This window comes from Micropterus dolomieu, linkage group LG20 (genome assembly GCF_021292245.1).
Source record: "Micropterus dolomieu isolate WLL.071019.BEF.003 ecotype Adirondacks linkage group LG20, ASM2129224v1, whole genome shotgun sequence".
NCBI classification, from domain to species: Eukaryota; Metazoa; Chordata; class Actinopteri; order Centrarchiformes; family Centrarchidae; genus Micropterus; species Micropterus dolomieu.
Window position 1 is genome coordinate 12,045,222 of NC_060169.1, and position 25,046 is coordinate 12,070,267.

General features: G+C 40.1%; 2 protein-coding genes across 4 annotated transcripts in view; both read left to right on the forward strand.

The window, feature by feature from the left end:
- The first annotated feature begins 385 nt into the window (after positions 1-385).
- LOC123958645 (cytochrome P450 27C1) lies at positions 386-12,137 on the forward strand. 2 transcript variants are annotated; one of them, XM_046032134.1, is made up of 9 exons: positions 386-583; positions 5,233-5,423; positions 5,647-5,846; positions 6,254-6,463; positions 7,264-7,427; positions 8,998-9,164; positions 9,448-9,526; positions 9,700-9,903; positions 10,219-12,137. In XM_046032134.1, the coding sequence occupies exons 2-9, from the start codon at positions 5,233-5,235 to the stop codon at positions 10,336-10,338; spliced, it is 1,335 nt and encodes a 444-aa protein (XP_045888090.1). In that variant the 5' UTR covers positions 386-583; the 3' UTR covers positions 10,339-12,137. The 2 variants fall into 2 exon arrangements, with proteins under 2 accessions (XP_045888090.1, XP_045888089.1); XM_046032133.1 differs by lacking the exon at positions 386-583 and adding an exon at positions 1,179-1,833.
- Positions 12,138-13,352: 1,215 nt separating this feature from the next.
- rbm26 (RNA binding motif protein 26) overlaps positions 13,353-25,046 on the forward strand; it is a 20,060-nt gene continuing 8,366 nt past the window's right edge. The window contains exons 1-14 of one of the 2 annotated variants that reach the window (XM_046033050.1): positions 13,353-13,828; positions 14,069-14,187; positions 14,323-14,441; positions 14,605-14,696; positions 14,790-15,064; positions 16,771-17,046; positions 17,136-17,381; positions 19,866-20,006; positions 20,111-20,251; positions 20,528-20,636; positions 20,772-20,928; positions 21,441-21,638; positions 24,625-24,723; positions 24,827-24,895. In XM_046033050.1, the coding sequence (XP_045889006.1) occupies positions 13,770-13,828; positions 14,069-14,187; positions 14,323-14,441; positions 14,605-14,696; positions 14,790-15,064; positions 16,771-17,046; positions 17,136-17,381; positions 19,866-20,006; positions 20,111-20,251; positions 20,528-20,636; positions 20,772-20,928; positions 21,441-21,638; positions 24,625-24,723; positions 24,827-24,895 (2,100 nt within the window). In that variant the 5' untranslated portion in view covers positions 13,353-13,769. Of the gene's footprint in view, positions 13,829-14,068; positions 14,188-14,322; positions 14,442-14,604; positions 14,697-14,789; positions 15,065-16,770; positions 17,047-17,135; positions 17,382-19,865; positions 20,007-20,110; positions 20,252-20,527; positions 20,637-20,771; positions 20,929-21,440; positions 21,639-24,621; positions 24,724-24,826; positions 24,896-25,046 lie in introns of both variants that reach the window. The other variant, XM_046033049.1, reaches the window with a different exon arrangement.

Sequence of the window (25,046 nt, forward strand, 5' to 3'; positions counted from 1 at the left end):
TTGACACGGCAGCTGCCCAACATCCTCTAGTGGGATCCGTGCTCACAGCTCAGCACCGTGCAGCTTGATTAGCCTTCGCCAAAGAACACCAGAATTGGCAGGTCCACAGTTGAAGCCCTGTTCTCTTCAAAGATGAGAGCAGGTTCACACTGAGAACATGTGACAGGCATGAAAGAGTCTGGAGATGCCGTGGTGAACGTTATGCTGCCTGCATCCAATTGTATCCAATTGAGAACCTCTGGGACATTGTACATCCAACAGAGCCACACCAGGAGCTCATTAATGCCCTAATGCCAGGTGTGGGAGGAGTTCTTCCCAGGACACCATCCACCATCTCAGCAGGAGCATTCCCAGACATTGTTGGGAATGCATGTGACATAACATACTACTGAATCTCATTATGATGAAAAGTTGTATCAGCCTGTGATTTCAATTTTTATTTTCCCACAATCAGTTGATTGAGGGCTGGATTGTACAATATCCTGATAACATATCCGGATACAGATCACATTACCAGGTGTAAATGGGACTTTGGTATGATGCAGACATAGGCTAATTCCCCACCTGCACTGTGGCAGTAAAGGTGAGGTTCAATGACGTTTAGGTATGTTACATTTAGATTTCATACTAGGCCAGGATGAACACCCATCCTTTCCTTTATTGCATCTCTAATTTTCTCTGGCTAATAGTAACACGTTTACTTACGGTGGATTCATATTTCGTGGTTTCTAGTCTATCAAAGGAGACCAGAAATGTGCATGCCTAATGGTTGCGGAGTTTGGCTATACTTTAGTCATTTTAGGTTGTTTTAGTTTTTTCGTGGTGCTAGGGTTTTGCGGCGTTCCAGACGGCTCAGAACAGGGAAATTTCCAAGTTGAAATATCTGACTTTCAACCTCAAAGCTTTTCAGGTGAAAGTGAACGAAAAACATGGCTGACCGTGACAAACTCCTTGTCAAGTGTACACCCAGTTGCACCCTCAGCACCGCTCTTGGTGTTATTTTAAATTATGCCATTTTAATGAAAACAAGTGATTGAAGAGGTAATCTTCAAAAGACAGAAAGTGTTGTAGGCTGCATTATACTTCCTAATGATTTCAAAAGTTTTGGCATTTTTTTTTTACATTTTAGTGAATAACTTAGATGACTTAGAGAACCAGTTACCTAGCAAGGTCGGAAATGTCCGAGTTCCGTGTTGCCTGGAACGCAGCATTTAAGACGGCAATTAATAGCCAATCAGAGGCAGAGTTGTCGAAAATCTGGTGGGGGGAAAAAAACTGAAATACAGTTATTGACAATAGCTACAGTCCCTCCCTTCCTCTTAAGCAAAAGTCCAATCCTCTTCCACTGCCGAGGTTTTACAAGCAACCATTTAAAAGGATTCCACACAACAATCCCATGATAACATAACATTATCACCCAGAGAGGAGTGTTTGCGTGTGCCGCGAACATGTTTTTGCAGATGTGAACTCTGTACTTTAGACTTGTCAAAATACTCAATCATATCGTTTTTGTTTACGGAAACACCGAAAAGTATCCAAATAATGGCAATCCTGAATCATTTTACGACAACGTGCTGGAAGAACTTTCAAGGCCACCGTCTAAATAAGCAGCTGTTCTTCATTTTACGCGCATCGCACAAGTCAGCAGCCCGGGAGGATTTGGAGATCTCCGCGGCTGGAGAAGAAGTCATGTCTGAGAGACTGATCACACCGGGGAATGTCATCGAGAAACCCAGAATCAAGACCCTGAAGGAGATGCCTGGACCCAGCACGCTATCCAACTTGATAGAGTTCTTCTGGAGGGACGGGTTTGCCAGAATTCATGAAATTCAAGTAATGCGTTTTTTGTGCTTAGGCCTACTAGTTTGGTTTAGCAGATGAAAAAATGTATATGTGGTTCCCACTAATGGCAAAGAGCCTATGTATTTTCAGTGTCAGCCACATTTGCCACCTGTGCTGCGTTAAAGCGAGCAAGCACTTTGGTCGCAGTGATGATTATTTTTTCCAAATCACCACCGTCCTGTCATGTAAGAGTAGACAATATAAAATGATTGTAATAAATTGTTTACACTTCCATTAGAGATGGTTTCTAGCGTTTTCACTCCTATGATTTGGTCTGGTCCGTTAACAAGGTTGTAAACTTTGAGCTTTTTACCTTTGGTTCAGTTTCTTTTCACTGAGAGGGAATTACAGGCGAACCAAACCACGTGAGAACGTTCACTCCACTTATTGGTGTCTGGCGTGAGCAAATTTTTATTGCATAATAAGCTAACTTCCAAGAAAAACAGTTCATGCAAATAAGATAAAAATGCGAATTACAAGTGCAAGTACGAAAAACATAATTCCGTTTCACCTTCTGATGAAACTGAATGGACTTGCATGTTATCACTTTCAGTGGATCGAAATAATTAGACAGGCCTATTTAAAAAAATATAGCAACATGTGGAGTGGTTTTTAAGAATTTACATTTGTGTAAAAATATTTAGCCATCATTATCAAGTTATTGTACACAAAATCAGACCTAATCTAATATTAGGGGAGACGTTGTACCAACAGCAATTCCAAGATAATTTCAATATTCATCTACTTCCTCCCAGGCATGGCGGTTGTCATGGCTGGAAACAGGCACATTCAGAATATATAGGGGAAAAAATGATTGAGGTAAAAAAGTTTATTTTTTCACCATATATTTTTGCTGAATCTCAAGGAATGGTAGGCTACTTCTACAAAAAATATAACATAAAATATGAACGACTCTTAACATTCATAAAATATAAACTTCTAATCATTTATCACCATTGATGAATCCCAGAATATTATAGTGTTTAAAAGCAGTATTTGGGGGTGCATGCAATTGTCGGCATAACTCCGGTGCGCAAAAAAAAGTCCCACTAAGCCAAGGAGCAAAATGTCAAAGTGCCAGTACTGCCTACTGGTAAGGACTGGCCCACTTCAAGCAGTGACTGTGACACTGATAAAGAATATACACACATTGACACACACAGACATGTTTTTTTTGAGACCTAAAGATGTATGAAGATTTTATTTAATTAGGGTGATTGTAGTAGTGTTCATTAAGTGTACTGTTAAAGTAAGTTTGTTCTGGTAGACACATTGAAGCACACGCACACACATACACGCACGCAAGTGAATCAGACATAGGCTGTTACAGAAAGAGAGAAACATTGTTCTTGTATTGTGTACCTGTGTTTGAAGCAGATAATATGGTGTGGCATCCATTTTTGCTTTTTTGTCTATTTGTAGACAAACTTACCCCAGCATGTGTTACAACCTACTCCGGTACCGGGGTAGGTTGTAACAAAGGACCACCACCTTTTTTTGACATCAACTCACAAGGTCTGTAATATTTTTGTAGAGGATTGAATTGGTGCTGTTTGTACAAAACAAATGTGGGTGTCAGGGACTGCTGAGTGAGTGCAGCAGGAGTGAGCCCAAATGCAAGACACTGTGAGCTGAGTTTGAGTTCCAGGGTTTATTTATCCCAAGCACAACAAACAGGCATGAACAGAACTCACGAGTACAGGAACATCCAAAAGGTAGCAACGGGTAGAAACACAACATAGGACAAGACTGACATGAGAAAATGACCAGACAGGGAATGAACAGAAACACCAGACATTTATACACAGTGACTAACGAGCAGGGCGGGAGCAACACAGGTGACTGGGATGAGGGTTAACGAGGCAGAGAGACCGAAGGAAAACAGAGACAAGCAGGCAGGCAGGCAGAGAGACAGCGGGGGGGCAGAGAGACAGCGGGGGGCAGAGAGACAACACAGACAGGCAGAGACAGCAAAGGGGAACAAAGAGGCAGGCAGAGTGATAACTGGGGGAAACAGACAGAACACTGACCAGAATAAAAACACTAAGACACAAAACTAGGAGCTAAGACACCACATGCAGGAAACAACCTATAACACATGACAGACCGGTACAAAGAGAGCTGAACAGAACCAGTAAATGAACAAGGGAATACACAGAGCTAAACAGAGAACACAAGACGAGGACTAAGAACAAAGACCTGGAACCAAAACCAACTAAATAGCAGATACAAAACCAAACCAAACCCTCAGAATAAAAACCCAAAAACACAGCACTCAGGACAGGATCGTGACAGTGGGTACTTTGTATAAAAGCTCGAGAACTCTAGCAAAAAAATTCAGTGAGTTATAGTAGCTGAAGCAAAAAGTGTTACAACCATACCTGGTCTCCTCTATTATAAGTCAAGGCTAAATAATCAAGTTATTTCACATTAAGCTATCAGATTGTGAAAGTCCTCCCAAAATTTTTTTTCACAATTAAAATAGAAAAACAGATGTTCAATTGTTTCTCTTTCTGTATTACATTCATTAGAATCAATATTAAACCTTAGTCGTAAAAATTCACTGCAGGGATACATCATTTCTTTTTTTACAGTACATCTTTAGCTTTAGATGGGTATCCACATCTAATTCTCTAAGAGGTTATAGAAGTACATCCCTGCAATATGTACTTCTTTTTTAGAGACGAGGGAAAACATTTCTTGGTGAGAGAAGATCTTAATATCTTGTTATTACAATGCTTATCTGAAAAGGTACATGACTCAATGATATAATGTGAAAAGTCTAGGTACCATTGATGTGAGGACCCCTTAATAACTTGAATAAGGGCATGCGGCATTGCTCTAATAACAGAACACACTAGTACATTTTAGTTTTTATTTATGACTAAACTCATCATAGTCTTATTGCTTCTGTCCTACATTAGATGTTGAATAGACCATATGTCTTGCTCTATCCAGTCTTTAAAATAAAATGAATTCTTCTTTATCACAATTACATCTATGATTCCAGATTGGTGTATTTTGAAATTGGGAGCAAAAAACAGATTAATAATAATAAAACAGGTTCTGTGTTCTGGGCTAGAGCATATTTCTGGGAGAGAAACATTGTGTGAACAGCACAATTTGCATCATTCAAATATAAACTATTACTGACATTCAGACAAATAAAGAGATCCTATCTTGGGTAAAATAGTTAAATAATGATGTTGTTACAGACTGGTTATGGCTAGGGAGATCTAGTGACACTACTGGCATGGCCACCCACACAACACTATTCTGCTGAAATGTATTTAACCTAATAGCCAGTATGTAGGTATACTCCATACTACTTTATATTTTGATTTTGTAAATACGTGTGACCACTAATTTAATGGTATCACTGCTTTCCAGATGGAGCACACGAAGAAGTATGGCAAAATTTTCAAATCCCATTTTGGGCCCCAGATGGTGGTCTCTGTGGCAGACCGTGACATGGTGGCTGAGGTGCTGAGGGCAGAGGGCGTGGTCCCTCAGAGAGCTAACATGGAGTCTTGGAAGGAGTACAGAGACATGAGAGGCCGTTCCACTGGCCTCATCTCAGCGTGAGTCCCCATGAACCATTGATCTTGGAGTCTGGATAAGAACCTCCTGAAATAAATTACTTTGGGGTCGACAAGATATTCACTTTAGTTTCCATATGTGTAGATTGGCACAGCACAAAACTTCTCCAAAATCAGCTCACTTATAGTGTGCATGCACTCTACTTCTAAATAGTCTGCTTTTGTATCTATAAATTTGATATAATACCTGTATCCTGTTTTCAAGGGAGGGAGAAGATTGGCTGAAGATGCGGAGTGTGCTCAGACAGCTCATCATGCGTCCCCGTGACGTAGCGGTCTTCTCTGATGACGTGAACAAAGTGGTAGATGACCTGATCAAAAGAGTACGTATTATTCGATCCCAGGAGTCTGATGGAGCCACTGTCCTCAATGTGAATGACCTCTTCTTCAAATATGCCATGGAAGGTTGGTAAAGATCCTACAGAGGTTGTTTGTAAGGGAATTAAAAGTTGGGCTGGATGAATTTGAAAAGGATAGTGCAGGTGTTTTACAGATGAAGGGGGATGGAGATCAGTGAGGCCATCATAGAGGACAAAAGACAGGCAGGAAAAAGAAAAATATGCAAACCATGTTATTCAATCCTCTGAAATTTAGATTTGTCGCATGGTGATGCTTGTCAAGTCCTGAAATGCTATTGCTATAGTTACCACTGCACACAAATGTACAAACCATTGATGTAATATGTGCTAGATTCCAGTGACACTTGCATCAAGAAACAAGTAAGTGGTGAGGAATCCTTGTTGCAGCTTTTCAACTGTTCGGAAAAGATTATTGAAACTCTGTCACCCTCTTCATTGCCTTTGTCTTTACAGGTGTGGCAGCAATTTTGTATGAGTGCCGACTAGGCTGTCTGGAAAATGAGATTCCGCAGGAAACCCAAGATTACATCAATGCACTGCACCTCATGTTCAGCTCCTTCAAGACAACCATGTATGCCGGAGCGATACCAAAGTGGCTCCGAGTTATCATCCCCAAACCGTGGGAGGAGTTTTGTTTCTCCTGGGATGGCCTCTTCAAATTCAGCAAGTGGTTTACAGCTTGTCATTTTTTACTTGGGAGGCACATGAATACATTTTAGTTAACTTGTATGTTGTCTATTAGTATGTTCCAGTGAACTGTCTGCCTGCCTGCAGTAATTTTCATAGTAGAGTACTTTCATATTAAAAGTGTATTCCAGCAATTTAGCACTGCAATTTAGAAAAAGATTTTTAAACACAAAATTGAAGTAGGGGGCAGAGATATCCTGACATCCTGATATGCTTAGAATTATTAGTAAGGGTCAAGCTCTAAATGCTGGACGCTATGGAGACATTGTTATGAATTAGTTATTTGTTCAGATTTGCCCAAGTTTCTCCAGAGCCACATAAGAAACTATAAACCAGTTTTCACAGTGGTCCCCATGACATAAACTGAACTTCATTTCTAAAACCAGGTATAATGGCCATTTCAGATTTCTTGTCCCTTTTTCCCTTTTTTCTTCAGAATAAAGTTGTGAGATATTTTTTGCATAGAGATATATGACCTGAAGTATCACTTTATACGTTTCCTGAATGGATCTTCTCCAGTCCAATGAGTTGATGCCAGATCTTTTAAAAAGATCATAAATAGTTTTTGAGGTGTAAACATATTAGGAAATGCTTTCTCTATGGTTCGGTTTTAAAATTCAAAACAGGAAATGTATTTGGAAGAACAAATTATTGTATCTTGTATAAATCTCTACTGCTGTACCATGGGATTGTGGGAGTATGTATTATGTAGTATCCTTTCCTTCATTTCCCCCGCTTCCCTCTGTTAATCCCACTATCTCTCTCTCTGATCGCAGCCCATATTCACATTGATAAAAGGGTCAAAGATATCAAGGCCCAGCTGGAGCGGGGAGAGGAGGTGAAGGGGGGACTGCTGACACACTTGCTCATTACCAAGGAGATGACCAAGGAGGAGATCTACGCCAATGTAACAGAGATGCTACTGGCTGGGGTCGACACGGTATGTGTGTGTGTTTATCTGCTTATTCAGAAACGTTAAAGGACGGAGACGTCTCTGAGGAGTGTAGAGGTGCAGTGAGCAAGGATTTAGCAGGAGGTGGCATTTTCTTGTTTGAGTCAGTGTTGAACTTAAGTTTCAATGGTTGGGTTTCTGCTGCCATATCTGTGCCCGTGTAGCCATGCCAGTGCCAGGTCAGTGCTTGTTACCCCTCAGGCTGGGGGGGCTTTTGTTTTTTTCCCCCTCTGCATAAGACATCTGTGTTGTGTATTAAGTTGATAGAATTAGATGTGGATTGACTCCTCCAGTCTTCATGTCTAAGTGTCCTTGGGTAAAATACTGAACCCCAAATTGCTCCCAAAGGCTATGCTATGGGTGTGTGAGTTTGTGTATGATTTGCAGCCTCTGCCATCAGTGTATGAATGGGGTGAAAAACAAACTCTGTTCCTCAATAATGTACACCCACTTAAAGTGTGTGCGTGCATTTCCATCTGTGTGCAGTTAATGCATCACTTGTTTGGGATACTGTCAGATTAATGAGAATTATGGTTGTTGTGTGTTTTGTTCTGAGCCGGGATAAAGCTGACTTCAGACCAAATCAGGTGTTGTGGCGAAAAAATGCAGGTCCTCCCATTCATTTTGAATGTGGGTAGTCGGTTTAGGCTGTGGCGGCTGAAGCGACCTGTGGTAGAAACATTGAAACAGAATCTGGTTTTGGTAAAACACAACCCAGCACCACGCTGCTGTGGCCAAACTCCGACCAGTCAGACCAGTCTAACTGCTGCACAGTCAGCCTGAAATATCGCTGACACCGGGCGCTATCCAGGCAAAGTTCATGGACCAAATGATGATACACTCAGAGTTGTGTCCTTGCTTGGTTTATTTCATGTATCCAGCTTTGGAAGCTTAATTTGGTTTGTCAAATAAAATGTTATTTTCCACCATACCCCCACACAATGCAACACAACCTTGCAATTTGGTCTGAATTCAGTCTATAGGGTTGTGTCTTTGCTGAATTTTTTTCTATGGGTGGACTGAGCTGAGCCATTACGTGACCCTGTGGTGCTTTTTCCCCTTTACTCGGACTCATAAGAACTGTCAAGACATGTTGTCAAGCCAGAGTTACAATGCAGACTGGGCATAAGTGAGAAAAGGGGGAGGTAACTACATGCTGCGGCGACACAGACTGCAAGAACTGTGATTGGTCGGCTGGGTTGCATCTTATTTCCTCATACACATTTCCGGCTTGTCGTTCTTCTGCCTCTGCCGGTTCAAGGGTCGTGCATACCATGTCCTCCGATGCCTTTTGCATTTTGGTAATTCCACTTAAGGTAACCGCTGTTCAACATCAATCAGCTCCAATTCCAACATGATCACTGAGAGAGACGGAACCTGGGACGATATATATTTTTAAAATAATTTGCTTATCTGCCCATGTCATTGCATTGTAGTCCAAACGGCAAACATCATGAAAAATCTATCCATCTCCAAATAGCCAATGAAAAATACTATACTACACATTCAAAGAGGACATGTTTTTTTTTTTTAAAATGACCCTGTTCTATTTTCCCAGACATCCTTCACCCTTTCTTGGGCCAGCTACCTGTTAGCGCGGCACCCTCAAATACAGCAGCAAATCTTTACGGAAGTGACAAGAACTCTGGGACCTGGAACAGTCGCCACAGCTGATGATGTCCCTCAGCTGCCTCTCATCAGAGGGTTGGTCAAAGAGACTCTCAGGTGTGAACTGCATGGATTCTATACTCTCCCAGGCTTTTCTTCTCTAGCTGACAAAATCTAGCTTGCAATATGAGAAACAACTCAGCAAATAGGATAGACTTTAAAAATTAGGGCTTGCTTTTGTTCAATATGTTAACATGAGCATCTTGTAATTTTTTCATTATGTTTCTCTGTATGTTGCTTTCACATGTATGTTTATCTTGGAATTAAACTTTGTGAGAAGATTATGGAATAAACTAGCACTGTTGAATAACAGTCTTTGTGCGCCTCTCCCTGGGAGCAGGCTTTTTCCAGTTCTCCCAGGCAATGGACGGATTACCCAGGATGATTTGGTGGTGGGTGGATACTTCATCCCCAAAGGGGTAAGATTGATTGAGAAAAAATACATGCAAGTCTTCTAGAGTGTGCATGTGCTGAAGTGGAAACCAGATGAACACGATCCTACCCGTACATCTCTCTCATACAGATGCATGTACTGTAAACAGGCTGTTTTTCATTACACAACTGCCATTTTTCTGTTTTCTCACTTAATTAGACTCAGTTGGCCCTGTGCCACTACTCCACATCTTTGGATGAAGAGAACTTCGATGATGCTTTAGACTTCCGACCAGATCGCTGGATACGGAAAGATTCCACAGATCGTGTTGACAACTTTGGCTCGATTCCCTTTGGCTACGGCATCAGGAGCTGCATCGGCAAGAGAATAGCAGAGTTAGAGATGCATCTAGCTCTCACAAGGGTAGGTTTAACCAGATTTAGAATGCTGCTTATACATTTTCAAACAATAAAAGTAGAGAAATTAGGAAAACCAACTCAAACAACTTTTACAATCAGATCTTCAGGCCTTCATTGTCTACAACTCAAATCACTGACAAAAACATTTTCTATATAAACCAGAGTAAATACTAATTAGCCAACCTCAATGGCCAGAGGAAGCATACCAGTTCTCAGTTGCCCTACTAAAAAAGTTTGGCTTCTGGATGAACACACTTATTGATGCACTGAATGTGTCAATATCAAGACTGACATGCCTGTGTTTTTGCTTCTTGTGCAGCTCATTCAAAAGTTCCACATTGGCATATGTCCTCTTACTGCTGATGTCAAGGCCAAAACCCACGGCTTGCTGTGCCCTTCTGCACCCATCAACCTGCAGTTCATCGACAGGGAAAACTAGACACAGACGCCTCTGTAACGTCTACTGTAGAGCTAAACCACATGTGAAACTATCACACTGCGATTATTTATGAGTAATGATTATGATACAAGTAATGATTTTAGTGGGAAAAGTAATTTTTTTATTTCATTTTCACTAAATAAATATAGAAATGATTATGATGTGATTGCTGGGGTCTGTACCAAACAACCATGTTTCCTTAGGCCCGGAGAATATGATTTATAGGACGGGGCATCTCTGTAGCACCACAAAAAAATTTTCTCAAAAGATGTGCAGATCCTGCCATTTGGATATTGCATTTGCCCATATTGTGATTTTAATAATATTTTGATTAATTGTTCAGTTCCAGTGTACTGTATGTTTTTAAAGTGCTAATTCATTATTATGAGTTTTTTATTACACTTCCTCTAGTGCACCTTTCACTTTCATATTGTAGAAACTAAGCCTAGACTGAGGTTTTACTCAGACAAGAAATGTGTTTCACTTTCTTCTGTGGACACAACAGTAGTAATGGACGGATAATGTGAAAATATTCCTGTATGTATATTATCTGTACTTTTGTAAAAACCACTGCAGACTTTCCATTCATTATATTCAAAATAGTGAGCGGGGGCGAACTATAATCTCTAGTGCAGTACATGAATTAAAATAATGTAATGCCACTTCAGTATGCATAAAAACATAGTGGTTTCAAGAAGAAGCCACTCTACAATAATTTTTGTCTCCCCTTCTGGCAGTGAGACTAATTACACAAACACTCTTGACGCCTGCTTATGATGTATGCCTACAGGTGAGCTTGCTCCAGGCTCCTTTTAATAAATAGTTACAAAAGTAGAAACATTTCCACTGTTTCAAGACAATATATTATTTAGGCAATGTAAATTTAATAGCTACATAGACTAGTCCAAATATTTTACAATGCTACATCCATGTCTTCCCTTGTTCTTTCACTCAGTGCTCTCCAACGTGGAAAGCGACACCAATAGTTATCCATATTTGTCCTCGCCTTAAATAACTTTCTTGTTTTGACTGTAATCATTTCTCTGAATGCAAAATTATTATTTTTTTAATCTGGAGCAGCAGAAGCTTTCCTTGGATACTTCTTAGTTGTTTTTTTACATAGGCTCTGCCAAATCTTAGTCGCTTTAGCCTACTCTGTCCCTAGGGTTGCTCCAGAGCCCAGAGCCATGTAGAGAGAGAACTCCTCCTTTCATTTTCAATTCAAGTGGCTTTATTGGTATGACTACATACAGTACAATGTTGCCAAAGCATATTAACATTAAATAATCAATCATACTAAACATAAATAAAGAAACAATTCTCAATTATAAACTTTCTCTCCAATGGATTAATTTATACATAAGTCCTGCACTCCAGCTTTAAAATAAAGCTTATTATCTACAGTATATCATTGAAGCTTTAAATACACTGATATTTTTTTAAATAAATAATTTTATCACCCTATGAATTAGAGTAAATTAACCATTATAAAGTAACAAAACAATTTGGTTAATATGCTGCATCTTGGCCAGGACTCTCTTGCAAAAGAGATTTTAATCTTAATGAGACTCATCTGGTTAAATAAAGGTTAAATAAAAACAAAAATGCAGTTTGTATGAATACAAGTATTTTACCAGAATATGTTGGATTATGATTTTATTGAACAGTTTTTGCAAGGGGACGAGTTGTTGGATTGTGTCATTATGAAGGATTGCACTGATTGCATTTTTGTGTACCTTTTTACTGTAGTTCAAGTGAAATTGAGAAACAATAAAAAATAATGTAATTGTTATTTTAAACATTGTGTGTCTTGTTCTTTGTCAAGGTCTTTTAGTCCACAATAGTGTATTAAAGGTAGAGCATTACATAGCAATAGCTTAATACATTTACAAATACCACAAACACGGAAGAAAACAAGGCTTTTAGTTTTCAAAAGTTATGTTTCCGGAGTGCATGAGGGAGATGTAAATTCACACTGATGTAACCAATAAATTAATGATTCTGGTGACACCCAAAATTGTGCATCCAATGCCATGTGAAGATCCCGCAGGGCGCAACAATCCCACATATGTCATGTAAATTACATTAAATTTATACAGCTGTAAATGACATTACTGTAGGACTAAAGGTTGTTATTAACTGTGAGCTGCTCAAAAGGAAAGTTACCAGTTAACGATAGGGTTCCAAAGAGATCACTGTTCCAGCTTTCTCCCAAAGGAGCTTGACCCGGTTTACTAAAAACGTCTTATGCTAAGTTGATTTTAGCTCTTATACATTACAATGGGACTAAGATTATCTTAGTCTTAAAATTCCTTTGGAAAACAGGTCCCTGAAATGACTCTGTACATTCAATTTACTGGTTAACCTCTTATTTTGAATCACTGATAAAACAAAAACATTATATAATTAGCTTTGATTAAAGCTTTGTACATTTATTATTATTGGTGCATTTATCTTTGCATTTTTATGTGACCCAGGCCTTGCTCTGTAGATTTGTAATCCAATGAAAATACAGTCCTGTCCTAAATAACTCAGTCAGCCAGATGTCTTGCATGGCAAATTAATAGGGATTTTGATTCATTGTTGTTGTGTAAGTACGGTTCTGATTAGAAATTAGTACTATCTGGCACAGAGTGATGTTGAGCTATAATAAAAATCACTTTCAAAATCATTTACTATATAATACTGGAGAAACCAGAATAAATACTAGTTAGATAGTCCACATTGCCTTCTTGTACAGGCTTTTCACTAAATTAAACACCATTTCAATTTTAATCATCTACACACCAGAATATTTCAGGGTTTCAGAGAAGGCCAGAGGAAGCATACCAGTTCTCACTTGACTTCTGGCCTGCTCAATGTGTCAGAATCAACCTGCAATTCACCGACATTGAAGAAACTGTCTTCTGAGTATGCGTGTGTACAGTTGTACCATATGTATGAGTGGTGCAGACAATATGATGGCAGAATTCTTCCTCTCGCGATATTATGCCAACGAGAACACAAGCGGAAGTAAATAATCGCCATGGCATGTAAGCTAGTGAGAGGGGTTCATGTAGCAAGTTAAGCGTGGGTGCTTCTTAGGTCTTACGGATAAAAAATAATTTACAACCTTCAGAGTTAGTTGGTTGAAAGTTGAGAAATAATAGAGTCGCCCCTGTCTGCAATTCCATTATAATTACATTACGAGACTGGAGTAATCGTGCAGCACGCTTGGGGCCTGGAAAGACGTATGCTAACGTGGCTAAACTTGCTAACGTTAACGCGGCTGTTGAGCTAACGTCGCTTTTAGCGCCACAACCTAACCAAAGACCACGGAAGTGGCTAGTTTCACCAGCTAATGTCAGATATCCTTTAAAACAGATAAGTAAGGTCACCCCAGCTAGCGTTAACTCTGGCCGTGGTGAAGGGAAAGCTCGGCTGGATCTAAAATGATAATTGAAAACCTTGATGCCTTGAAAACATGGCTGTCTGATACCCTCGAGCCAATGTAAGTAACTTAACGTTAATGTTAGCTATTAGCGACACAGCTGTCCTCTCAACTCAGCTCATCATCTCATTCAAGCTTGAGTTACACACGCTAATGTTAGTTCAAGCAAACACATAGGGCACTAAGTGCAAGGGTGCATTTAATTACCGATAACGTTATATTTGCGAGGTTATTTGTCGATGCATGTGTAACTTATATCATTTCGGTGTTCGTTTGTGTTTTTGTTGTTCATAATTCCAGCTGTGATGCAGACCCTTCTGCCCTCGCCAAGTATGTTGTTGCTTTGGTGAAGAAAGACAAAACTGAAAAGGAACTTAAAGCCTTGTGTATAGACCAATTGGATGTATTTCTTCAGAAAGGTAATTAATCCCCATACTTCGTGAAAGCATTACTTTGCAAGCATTGTTTCATTTATCTTGTGAACCCGCATGTGCTTTTATCTGTGTACTAACGTTAATATGTTAAATTTAATTTGCACTATTTACTTCTTTCAGAGACCCAGCCATTTGTGGATAAGCTGTTTGAAGCTGTTAACAACAAAAGCTACCTCCCACAGCCAGAGCAACCATCTTCTCTGGTCAAAGTTGAAAAAGATGAGCAGAAAAAAGACGAGGTATTATTGTAATGTCAACTACAACTCACAGAATATATAAAAAAATACTGGTGTTCCATCACATGTACACTTAATAGTACTAAATAATATGGAGAACCTCCTATGTAACTAGTTATTTTAGATAAACAACATTTACTTGAAATTACTTTTTTTCTTTGTTCAGACAAATCGAGAAGAAGAACGGGACAAGAAGTTTACTCGGCGAGTGAATCACAGCCCTCCACAATCAAGCTCTCGCTACAGTAGAGATAGCAGGTGTGTACAACTGCCCTTTTCAACTTTCTCTTTTAACTGTCTCTAACTCTGTCTTTACTTTTCACTAATGCTTTTGTTTGCCCACATCTTTAGGAGAGGAGATGATCGTAAGAGAGACGACCGCTCCAGAAAGAGGGATTATGACCGCAACCCACCGAGAAGGGACTCCTACCGCGATCGCTACAATCGCAGGAGAGGCCGCAGTCGCAGTTACAGTCGTAGCCGCAGCCGGAGTTGGAGCAAGGATCGCACCCGTGACCGCGACAGAGAGAGGGACAGGGATAGGGACAGGGACAGAGATAGGGATCTGCGAGATCGCAGTAGGAGCCGGTCACACAGCAGAACTCGGTCTAGAAGCAGGAGTAGAGGTAAGAACCTGATTGAAGGATCTAAAATGATCATCACTTTGTGCCAGTTTGAACAATTGTTTTCTGTGGTAAGGGCAGTGACACCAGAACCCGAGAACTTTTCTTATTCATGAATTATAAATAATTAGAATTTGTTACTGTATGATGATATATTAATGGGATTAGTCTCATAAGTATCTGTGCCTCTAATTTACAACTTGTATATTATCATTTGTACATCAACTTCAATGGGAATATATTTGTGAATCTCCACTAGTGTTGTCACGATACTGGAATTTTTAACTTCTATACAATACCTTAAAAAATATTGATTCCATTTTTGATACCACGGGGAGAAATTGACAGCATTGATTAAATTACTGAATATAATTACTGAATTATCTTATCAACTTATCTTATTAAGTAAAATTAATAGTACTGTGTGTTAAGCAGAACAGCATCAGTTAAATTACTTCTGACCTTAGTCAAAGTATTTCCTATCAACAGAAACTCTGCTGTCTGAGATTCAGATAGTTCTGAGGGCGATTAGATAAATTTTGAGAGTTAGGCAAATAACAGGACAGCTGTCTTATCAACAACAGTTTACTGGGCCATCTTGTTTAATACTTTAGTCATGTTGAAAGGGGAGATGTCTTCAACCACTCCAGGGGAAAAAACGTGATTCAAACGAAGCGAATGAGACGAGAAGAAACGGCTGTGAGTGGCGGGACTGTGTGGGCACTGCAGTGTGTAAAACGGTTGAAATATTCAGAATCAATATGTATTAAAAAAATATATTTTTGACAACGCTACTTTCCACCTATTTGTGTGGATTCTTTTGAGACTTCTGCTGTGCAGTTTCACACAAAATCCACAAATGCATGACTTGTAAAATTCATGCATTTGTGACTTGTGACATGCAGAGTGATTTGTTTCTGTAAATATGGATTTTTATTTGTGCCAGATACACAATCACAGATACACTCTCAAATATATTTCAGAATCAGAGATCAGAAATCAGAAAAACTGTATTGATCACAGAGGGGAAATTCTTTTGCATTTCTAAATGCTTAGTTGCTGTACAAAAAAAGTTATAAATTAGAGGCACAGATACAGACCTAGAGTTACAGATACAAATCACTCTACATTTATATGGGCATTGTGTTTTACAAGTTATATATTGACATTTGGTTGTGGATCCTTATGAGACTGTTCTAATCCCATACATATCAGCATTAAGCTAAGCATTTAAAACTGACGCATCCCAACAGTGATGGCAGCTCAGACGTCTGATCATAAGTAAGCTCAACAGGAAGTCAGCCATTTTGCACTTCCTGTGTCATTTTCAATATTTTAAACAGGTGTTTGAGGCCTGTAGGATGCTCAAAGAGGCACAAAACTTTGCAGCCAGACTCGAATGGGTAATATTTGTATTTGTTGTAATTTTTGGGACTTTGGATTGCACGTTGTCTCTATAGCGCCCCCTAAATGCATTTTTAGCCTTCACATGGCTAGGAATACTCAAAACCTCATGAGACTTGGCATGTACATCAAAAGTAGACAACCTAGACAAACCATGGCTGCATATAGAGGAATGGGTCAACTAAGAATGAAAACTATGAAGAACAAACAAGATTTATAATTTTGTAATGTGTGTACAAGTCTATTTTCTCACAGGTGTTCCATGTCAATCACTATGATAAATGGCTGTTCTTGTCTATTCACAGAACGAGATCCTGGAAAACTGAAGTATGATGATCGAGTGGACAGGTCAGAGAGTGGTGATGGCTACACCCCAGCATCCCTGGTCCCCACTGTAACCACTTCACAATTCCCTGTGCCATCACTGAGCAGCACCATTACAGTCATTGCCCCCACACATCATCATAGCAACAACACCACCGAGAGCTGGTCAGACTTCCGCCCTGGGCACCCTGTGGATCGTGCCCTTTTTAGTAGGGGGCCGCCTCTCCAACAGAGGAAGCGATGTCGTGACTATGATGGTGAGGAAAGCTGATTTTTCCCATTAAAAGCTTTGTTATTTTTGTGGTTCTGCATGTTTGATCTGCGGGTTTCTTTTTTTCTTTTCCAGAAAAGGGCTTCTGCATGAGAGGAGACATGTGTCCTTTTGACCATGGAAGTGACCCAGTTGTAGTGGAGGATGTCAATTTGCCCAGCATGCTGCCCTTCCAACCTCCACCAATCCCAGGTGTGGACCCGCCGCCTCCACCGCCAGGCCTCCCACCACCACCCCCTCTCATGAACCCCCCGCCTGTGAACCTGCGGCCACCTGTGCCCCTACCAGGTGCCCTCCCTCCCAGCCTTCCACCTGTTGCAGGTAGGAATTCAGACATTTCTCTGAAACTTGAGTGGTGGCTTGGGCTAAACTGTGTAGTGTCCGAGAGTTAATACCTTATTTAAAAAAAAAAACAAACAAAAAAACAAACTTTTAATGGGTTATTATAATTATTTTATTCCAAATGTGATTAAATTGAGTGGGTGTGAATAATTACAGTTACCTGTCTAGAATCTTCAGAATTGCATTGCTAGGCAGCAGCTTGAGTCAAGCCTGCCTCCTGTTAGCATTTGCTATGTGTGAACAGGAAATAAAACCACAAACAACAAAAGACTATTGACGCTTTCAACGGTAACAACATAAACAAACGGTACTGCGCATGTGCATTACTCTGGCCCAAACTTAACTTCCGGCAGACGTCCGCAAGCAATCCATAACAAGTAAATAACCTTAGCTGCCATTCGAAGAAAAGAAAGGTTACTTGGCCAGACTGAAATGTGATAAGGTCACACTACCAGACCCGTTCAAAAAATCAAACCCAGTGAATAAACAAACAGAACGGAACGGAAGTTAACTTCGGGCGGGCACATCACCTTGGCAACGCGTTCGATGAAAGCGTCTATATGAAAGGTTAAAGTCCCCTTCCAGCTGTGCTATTTTGTCTACAGAGTAAAACCGTAGTATACTTGATCTTCTGCATGTAAAGTTGACTTGTTATGAACTTAACTTAACTAAGAGGATAAATAGTAAACTGGAGAGATTAAAACAGAATCAGAGTTATTTCTGTTAATGTAGTCTATAAGAAACACAACATTGTATATACATCACCACTACTTATATCACACTGATACTAATGATATTTTCATCAGCTTTAGCTGTAGATATTGTGTCCCTATATTAATAAGCATACCATACAGCTTACAGGCAGGTTTGCATTATAAAGTCCTTACCTTTATGTGTTGTGTCCTGAAGAATGGGGTATTTACACATTTTATATAGCCTCATTAGGTTGACAATAAAATTAATGACATTTTATGCGGTTGCAATCATATTGAACAGATGCATAGTGCATTAATGGTTAAACATGTTTTATATAAAGCTATTAATGTATTCTAATATTTATAAATTGCAATTAACAATAACACAAACATAAGATTGGTACTTTTTAAAATGTGCGGATGCACCAAATGGTCAAACTATGGTCAAAATTGAACAACATTTTAAACTAGAAAAGACTCAAGAGCAAACAAAGCTGTACAATTCTCAAAATTTTATTAATAAAAAATATTTTAAATAACATTTACTGGGTCTAAATGAAAATACACAGGTCATTCTTTTAACTGAGTACATTGACAAAGCAAAATACTTTCTTGCAGTGCTGAGAACAACAAAAGTCACACCTCAAGCTTTGGCTGAGACATATTTGTTTACCTGATTAAATCTCTCATTTAGAGAGATTTTTTAGAAATCTTACAAATAGACAAATATGACTGAGTATGTCTTTGGCGGAGGATAATATTAATTGTAGGACTGGTCTGGCTTTGCCTTCATTAATAAAGATCTTAAGCTGAAAACCATGAACCAAGACTTCTTAAACCGTTAACCGACAAAGGCCGACTGCCTCATCCATCCATGAGGATCTTTTTGCCGATCTGCTAAGCGGGACAGGTGCAGTGGACTTCATGAGGGCTGATGCGTATGCTGGGAAAAGAAAAACATGTTTATAAAATATAACACACCATCACAGCAACCTCTCAGCTTCCATCGTTGTTGAAATGCAGAACTGAGAGAAACCTGTGGAAAAGGCAGATCATGCAGTTCACAAGTTGCACATGTGTGAAAAAACACAGAAGTAAAGACAACATATAGAAAAGACCAAATTCTCCTTGTATTGTGAGCCAACGCTGCTACCTTGTGATTAAAAAGTGTCGTTAGCTTTTGTTTGCACAGAATATCCATGTACATTAAATACTAGTTTCTGTTAATAAGGTACACCAAGCTAAAAGTGTTGCAGTCCAGTAAAACAGCCCTGCAATAAATTATATCTTCATGAATATAATTGGTCATGGTCGGTTTGTCTTTCTAACTAAACTAGAAAGACAAACCGAGCATCAGACACAGAGACAGAGAGACATACCTACTGTAAGTTCCAAGTAAATTACATGATAAATTGGTTAGCTAGCTCACAACTATGTTTATCGGTTGATTCTCTGACTTAACAAAGCGTGACGGCGTGACATTTTTTTTTCTAAGGAGGCATGACAGTGCGCCTGCATGAACTTGGAGAATGACGTATGACTTATGGAATTACTATAGTCGTACGTCACCACCCCGTTTTAGCCACTAAGCAATTTTTGCAACTATCATAGAAATGTCAAAATACGCTGGAGGGGGGCTTTAAAAGGCAAGGAAAGGAGTGGAATACAGTAACCAGTTTAATATAAGTCATATTTACAAAACTGGTTTGACTGGAAAGCATTTTGCAACTTTAATATTTTTTATTATGTTTTACTCCATCTGACGCAGGTCCCCCTCCTCCTCTTCCTCCACTGCAACCGTCAGGCATGGATGCTCCTCCAAATTCCATCACTAGCTCTGTTCCCACCATTGTCACCTCTGGGATGCGCTCCTCACTTCCCCAGGCCTCTGTGTCACTCTTCACCTCCGGTAATGGCTGTGTGTCTTTTTGTTACACATTTAATTTTGTATTTATAAATCACTGTACCTTGCCGTGCTGGTTTGAGTTAAAGTATGCTCTCTCTGCTGACCAGACAACTATGAAGCAGATGTGTACAACCCCGAGGCTCCTAGCATCACCAATACCTCCAGGCCGATCTACCGCCACCGGGTCAATGCCCAGAGACCCAACCTGATTGGCCTCACAATGGGGGAGGTGGACCAGCCACAGAGAGGTATTGTTCTCATGAACTGAATCATTTGAACTCGGAATAAATTATCTTAAAACATGATTGTAGCTCTCCCTCCTTCCATTGACATGCTTAGTATTTTGGCTAGTATAATATTAGACTGTTGCTGCTTCACAAACAAGGAGAATCACAGTATTAAGTACATGCTACTGCATTTGTGTTTCAGCTGTCTGTTTAAAAATCTTGCACTAGAGTTATGATCTCTTTTTGAGCTGTGTGCCGTAGTTTCGGCCTGACATATCAGTTTTTGTCCCTCACCAGACAAGATTCCAAACAACAGCATGAGGATTGTTATGGAATCTGATTCAAGAAAGAGACCAGTTGTCTCTCACGATGGAGGCCACCCCCCCAAGAAACCTTGGTTTGACAAGTAAGACACCATTGTACTGTAAAATAAAAATAAGTCTCATGCTGCCTTTTAAATCTATTTGTTAAGCACACTTGACTGAGTTATGTTTAATACCATCCTCATTGAGTTGTTTAATAATTCCTCTTTTCTGCTCAGACCCAACTTCAACAAACCCAACCACCAGGGCTACCACAAAAGAGCCCCATTCTTTCCTAACACCAAGCTGCTGGTTCGGCAAATTCCTTCCGAGCTTAACAACATCAGCAAACTCAATGAACATTTCAGCAAGTTTGGCACCATCGTCAACTTACAGGTCAGTCCCTATGTGGTGCTGAAGATATGAAAGGCACAGCTTTGATGTTTTAACAGTCAATACAGTATTTAGTTACTGTGTAGTGCAATCAGTGAAGTTTTGGTTTGTGGTGTGGTTTTAAATTTAATCTTTGTTATTGGCTTTCAAAATGTAGGTGGTTGAAATTAGGCAATTAAAGCAACCTGATAAACCAGTAATCAGTAATAAGATTTGCAACATTTGCAGTGTAACCTAATTGTGAAGTCAATGAAATGACCTTGAATCAGAGGTAACCAAAAGATAATTTAAAAATAAATTAACTACACTATTCCAAGTGCTTTCAAGCACTGTTTTTTGAAGAATAATACAGTGAGTAATATACACTGTTAATGTAGTAGTTGGTGATGGTAAGGTGAGTCACATTATTGTAACCATTTGATAACCCAATAATGTTGAGTGAAATTTCACATACATCATCTAGTGTTACTGTTAATATAGCTGTGTCACTTTACCATTTTTATTTCTTTTTGCAGGTGGCCTACCAGAATGACCCCGAGGGGGCGCTGATCCAGTTTGCCTCTCCAGACGAGGCCAAGCGGGCTATGCAAAGCACAGAGGCTGTCCTCAACAACCGCTTCATCAGGGTGCACTGGTTTCGTGACGATGGGAGTGATGGACATGGTCAGGGCCAGTCACACTCACAGCAGCAGCCTCAGCAACAGCCAGCCACGGTAAAAGCTAATTTTAAAACTGCCACTCATAACATTTGGTTATGTTGTAAAACGTTTTGTCTTAACACAAAGAAAAGATGTTGCCAGTATTTGCTTTGGCCGCCTAAATTAGTTCTTTAATTAATTAGTTCTTTGATAGGGTGGTGATGGCGCAGTGAATAAGACACATACCTTTTGGTGTGTGAGACTGGCGTTCAACTCCCCACCGTGACACATCCACCAATGTGTCCCTGAGCAAGACACTTAACCCCTAGTTGCTTCAGAGGCGTGCGACCTCTGACATATACAGCAATTGTAAGTCGCTTTGGATAAAAAGCGTCAGCTAAATGTTTAAGCAAAGGTATTTTTTGCCCTAAAATACTTCAATAGGGGTAACACACGGTAGCTTCGCTTTAATCTTGAAAAGCTGCAGAGTTGTAGTTCATTAGTCACTGTAACTTATACTGTACATTTCCAGCTAAACTGAGTCTTATCTTTTCTCTCCACTTGCCTGCCATTAACCGGTCTTGTGCGTCTTGCGTGCATGCCGTGCGGCTGAAAGCTGCATACATATCGCAGTTCCTCGCGGGTATAATTCAAGTACTATTTAAAAATTATGTAATATTCTGTGTGGTTCATCAATGGTGATAAATGATCTGAAAGTCCCGCGAGGTGAGGACAACTCTGCACAACAACGGTGAAGTTAAGGCTCCATCTCTACAGCAAGTTCCTCTTCTGCCACTACACACTCACATGCTCACACATACATACACGCTATGCCTACACGTGCCCACTGATGCCCCCTACCTTGAGGTTTAGGGTTCCAATTTTGGATATATTATTTATTAGGGCCCGAGCACGAAAGTGCAAGGAACCTATTGGTTTGCTCAGATTATTATTTTTTTTTTCTCCCCGATGAACTCCTTTTTGAAGGCCTTAGTATACTCGAATCCTCATGAAAATTTGCGCACACCTCAGGTCTGGTGGGAAATCCAATGTCCAATGTTCTGCAGTGATTGGGGTTGGGCGTGGCCAGGGGGCTCAATAGCGCCCCTAAACAAACAATAGGTTTTGGACAAAGTTTCTTTGATGTGGTGGGATTTTTGCTCTTATTACAAAGACCACATTTCTGCTTTTTTGAGATTTTGCTCAACAGGAAGTCAGCCATTTTGCACTTCCTGTGTCATTTTCAATATTTTAAACAGGTGTTTGAGGCCTGTAGGATGCTCAAAGAGCCACAAAACTTTGCAGCCAGACTCGAATGGGTAATATATGTATTTGTTGTCATTTTGGGGACTTTGGATTGGACGTTGTCTCTATAGCGCCCCCTAAATGCATTTTTAGCCTTCACATGGCTAGGAATACTCAAAACCTGGCATGTACATCAAAAGTGTTTTTTATTGTCTGATATGGTTTGGGAGTGTGGTTGTGGAAAATTGGCTCAATAGCGCCAACAAAGCAGCCCCCGCTGAATTTTTTGCCTATCTGTACAAAAAGTTGGGGGGCGATGTATCATCTCCAGACTTAAAAATAAGCCTCTTAGAGCTATACCCTAAACCCAACAGGAAGTCGGCCATTTTGAATTATTTACATGCGTTTTCCCTGTTTAAATGCTCCGTACTTTAACAAACTCCTCTTAGAGCTTTAACCCGATCGACTTCAAATATGGGTAGCCCCATGTTAAGAACCATGCGATGTTAAATTGCGAAGCTTTTTTTGATTGCTCAAACAGCATGGCCATGGCATGGCATTCAATTGTGATGTTTCGCCATGAAAAAGGAAGTTGCATGTAAATGGACTAGACATGGTCAGATATGTCCCAAAATTCACAAATAAACCTCTTAGAGACTGTCAATATCCAGTCATAGTGATGGTGCCATTTACTGGCATCTGGAAAGGACACGTTTTAAAATGAATTTCTTAGGCCTCTATATTTTTACCCCACTTAGCAAATGGACTCAATGTCCATTGAATGACAAAAATGTCCATAGTGAGGCATTTATCCTCCTCTTAACAGGTTGACCACATCCATCTTAAAGTTCTTGTCAAATGCTCTCGCCTTGGTGAGTAATTATTCGCAATTAAACAGGAAGCTGTTTTTTGAGAGTTATACCCTAAACCCAACCAGAAGTCAGCCACTTTGAATTGAATAACTGACACCACAACCATACTATGTGAAATATTTTCAACACATCACCTGTTAGATTTTTGCATTGATAACTCCAGAGCCGTGTCAGCTGGAGTGTGATGCAAGAGTCCCAGCTGTCGCTGCACCCAAGGCCCGCAAGGGGGTGAGGGCCTGCCACACCACAGCATTGATATCTTGGCTTTCGCATGTTGTCACTTGGAAAAAACATGTTGCATTAATGCCAGTGCTGCCTCCACTTAAAGTCATAGTTTTCACTTGATATCGCATTCCAAGGAAAACGCTCACTTGGAGGGCAAAAAAGGAAGCAAGTGATACAATGTTACTTTGAGTTTGTTTCTTTTGCGTTGCCAAAATGCTGGATGGTTGTTGTGCTTTCGGACGCACTAATCGATGAGGAGACAACACTGAGCTGTGTTAGGTGAGGGATTCCCCTCAAGGTAAACGTAAACATTACCACAGTCGAGCGCTGGTGGTTTTTAACGGCAGAAATACGGCTACGGATGCTGTATATGGATCGCAAGTGCCCAACACTTTTGAGTGTTGAGAGGTGATCCAAATTAAGTGTTATGGCTTTTGAGGCGTCTCTGAGGGAGTTGCGCTGTGAGCCACTATGTTGGTCTGTTGTTTTGCCCTCCAGGTCACCGCGCATGCCACGTCACTGAAAACTATGAATAGAGGACCTTGTTCACTGAGTCATTCTTGGAGACATCGAAAGTCAGTAAACAAAGCACATGATACAGAAGCATCTAAAGGTTCAGCACTGCAAGACAACGGATAGTCTGACAGTGCATATTAACATAGCCACTAATGCATTAAGTCAGACTTAATGTGATTAACATGTCCTTTGTCGTTCAGCAGCCCACAGCCACGTGTCTGAAGCAGTCTGTCAAAGATCGCCTTGGACCCGCGCTCACTGGGAACTCTGAGCCCTCACAAGATTCCAGCGTAGCCTCTCAGGTGTGTGTGGGAGATTGTATTGAAAGTGTGCATTTTCACATTTACTTTACAAAATCTGCAGATGGTCTATAAACATTATGTATATTTTTCCCTATTTGTGCAGAATCCTTCTAAAATGTCGGTGAAGGACCGTTTGGGGTTCTCTGTCAAACCAGCAGCTCCTGTTGAAAAAGTAAGTGTCCACTCACTGTTCAGAGTTAATAATTTTATTTTGGAATTTTCTCATCACTTTTCTCCCCTTTTCAGGTGTTTTCGACTTCCATGGGCCTCACAAAGACTGTATATAATCCTGCTGCCCTGAAGGCAGCCCAGAAAACCTCAGA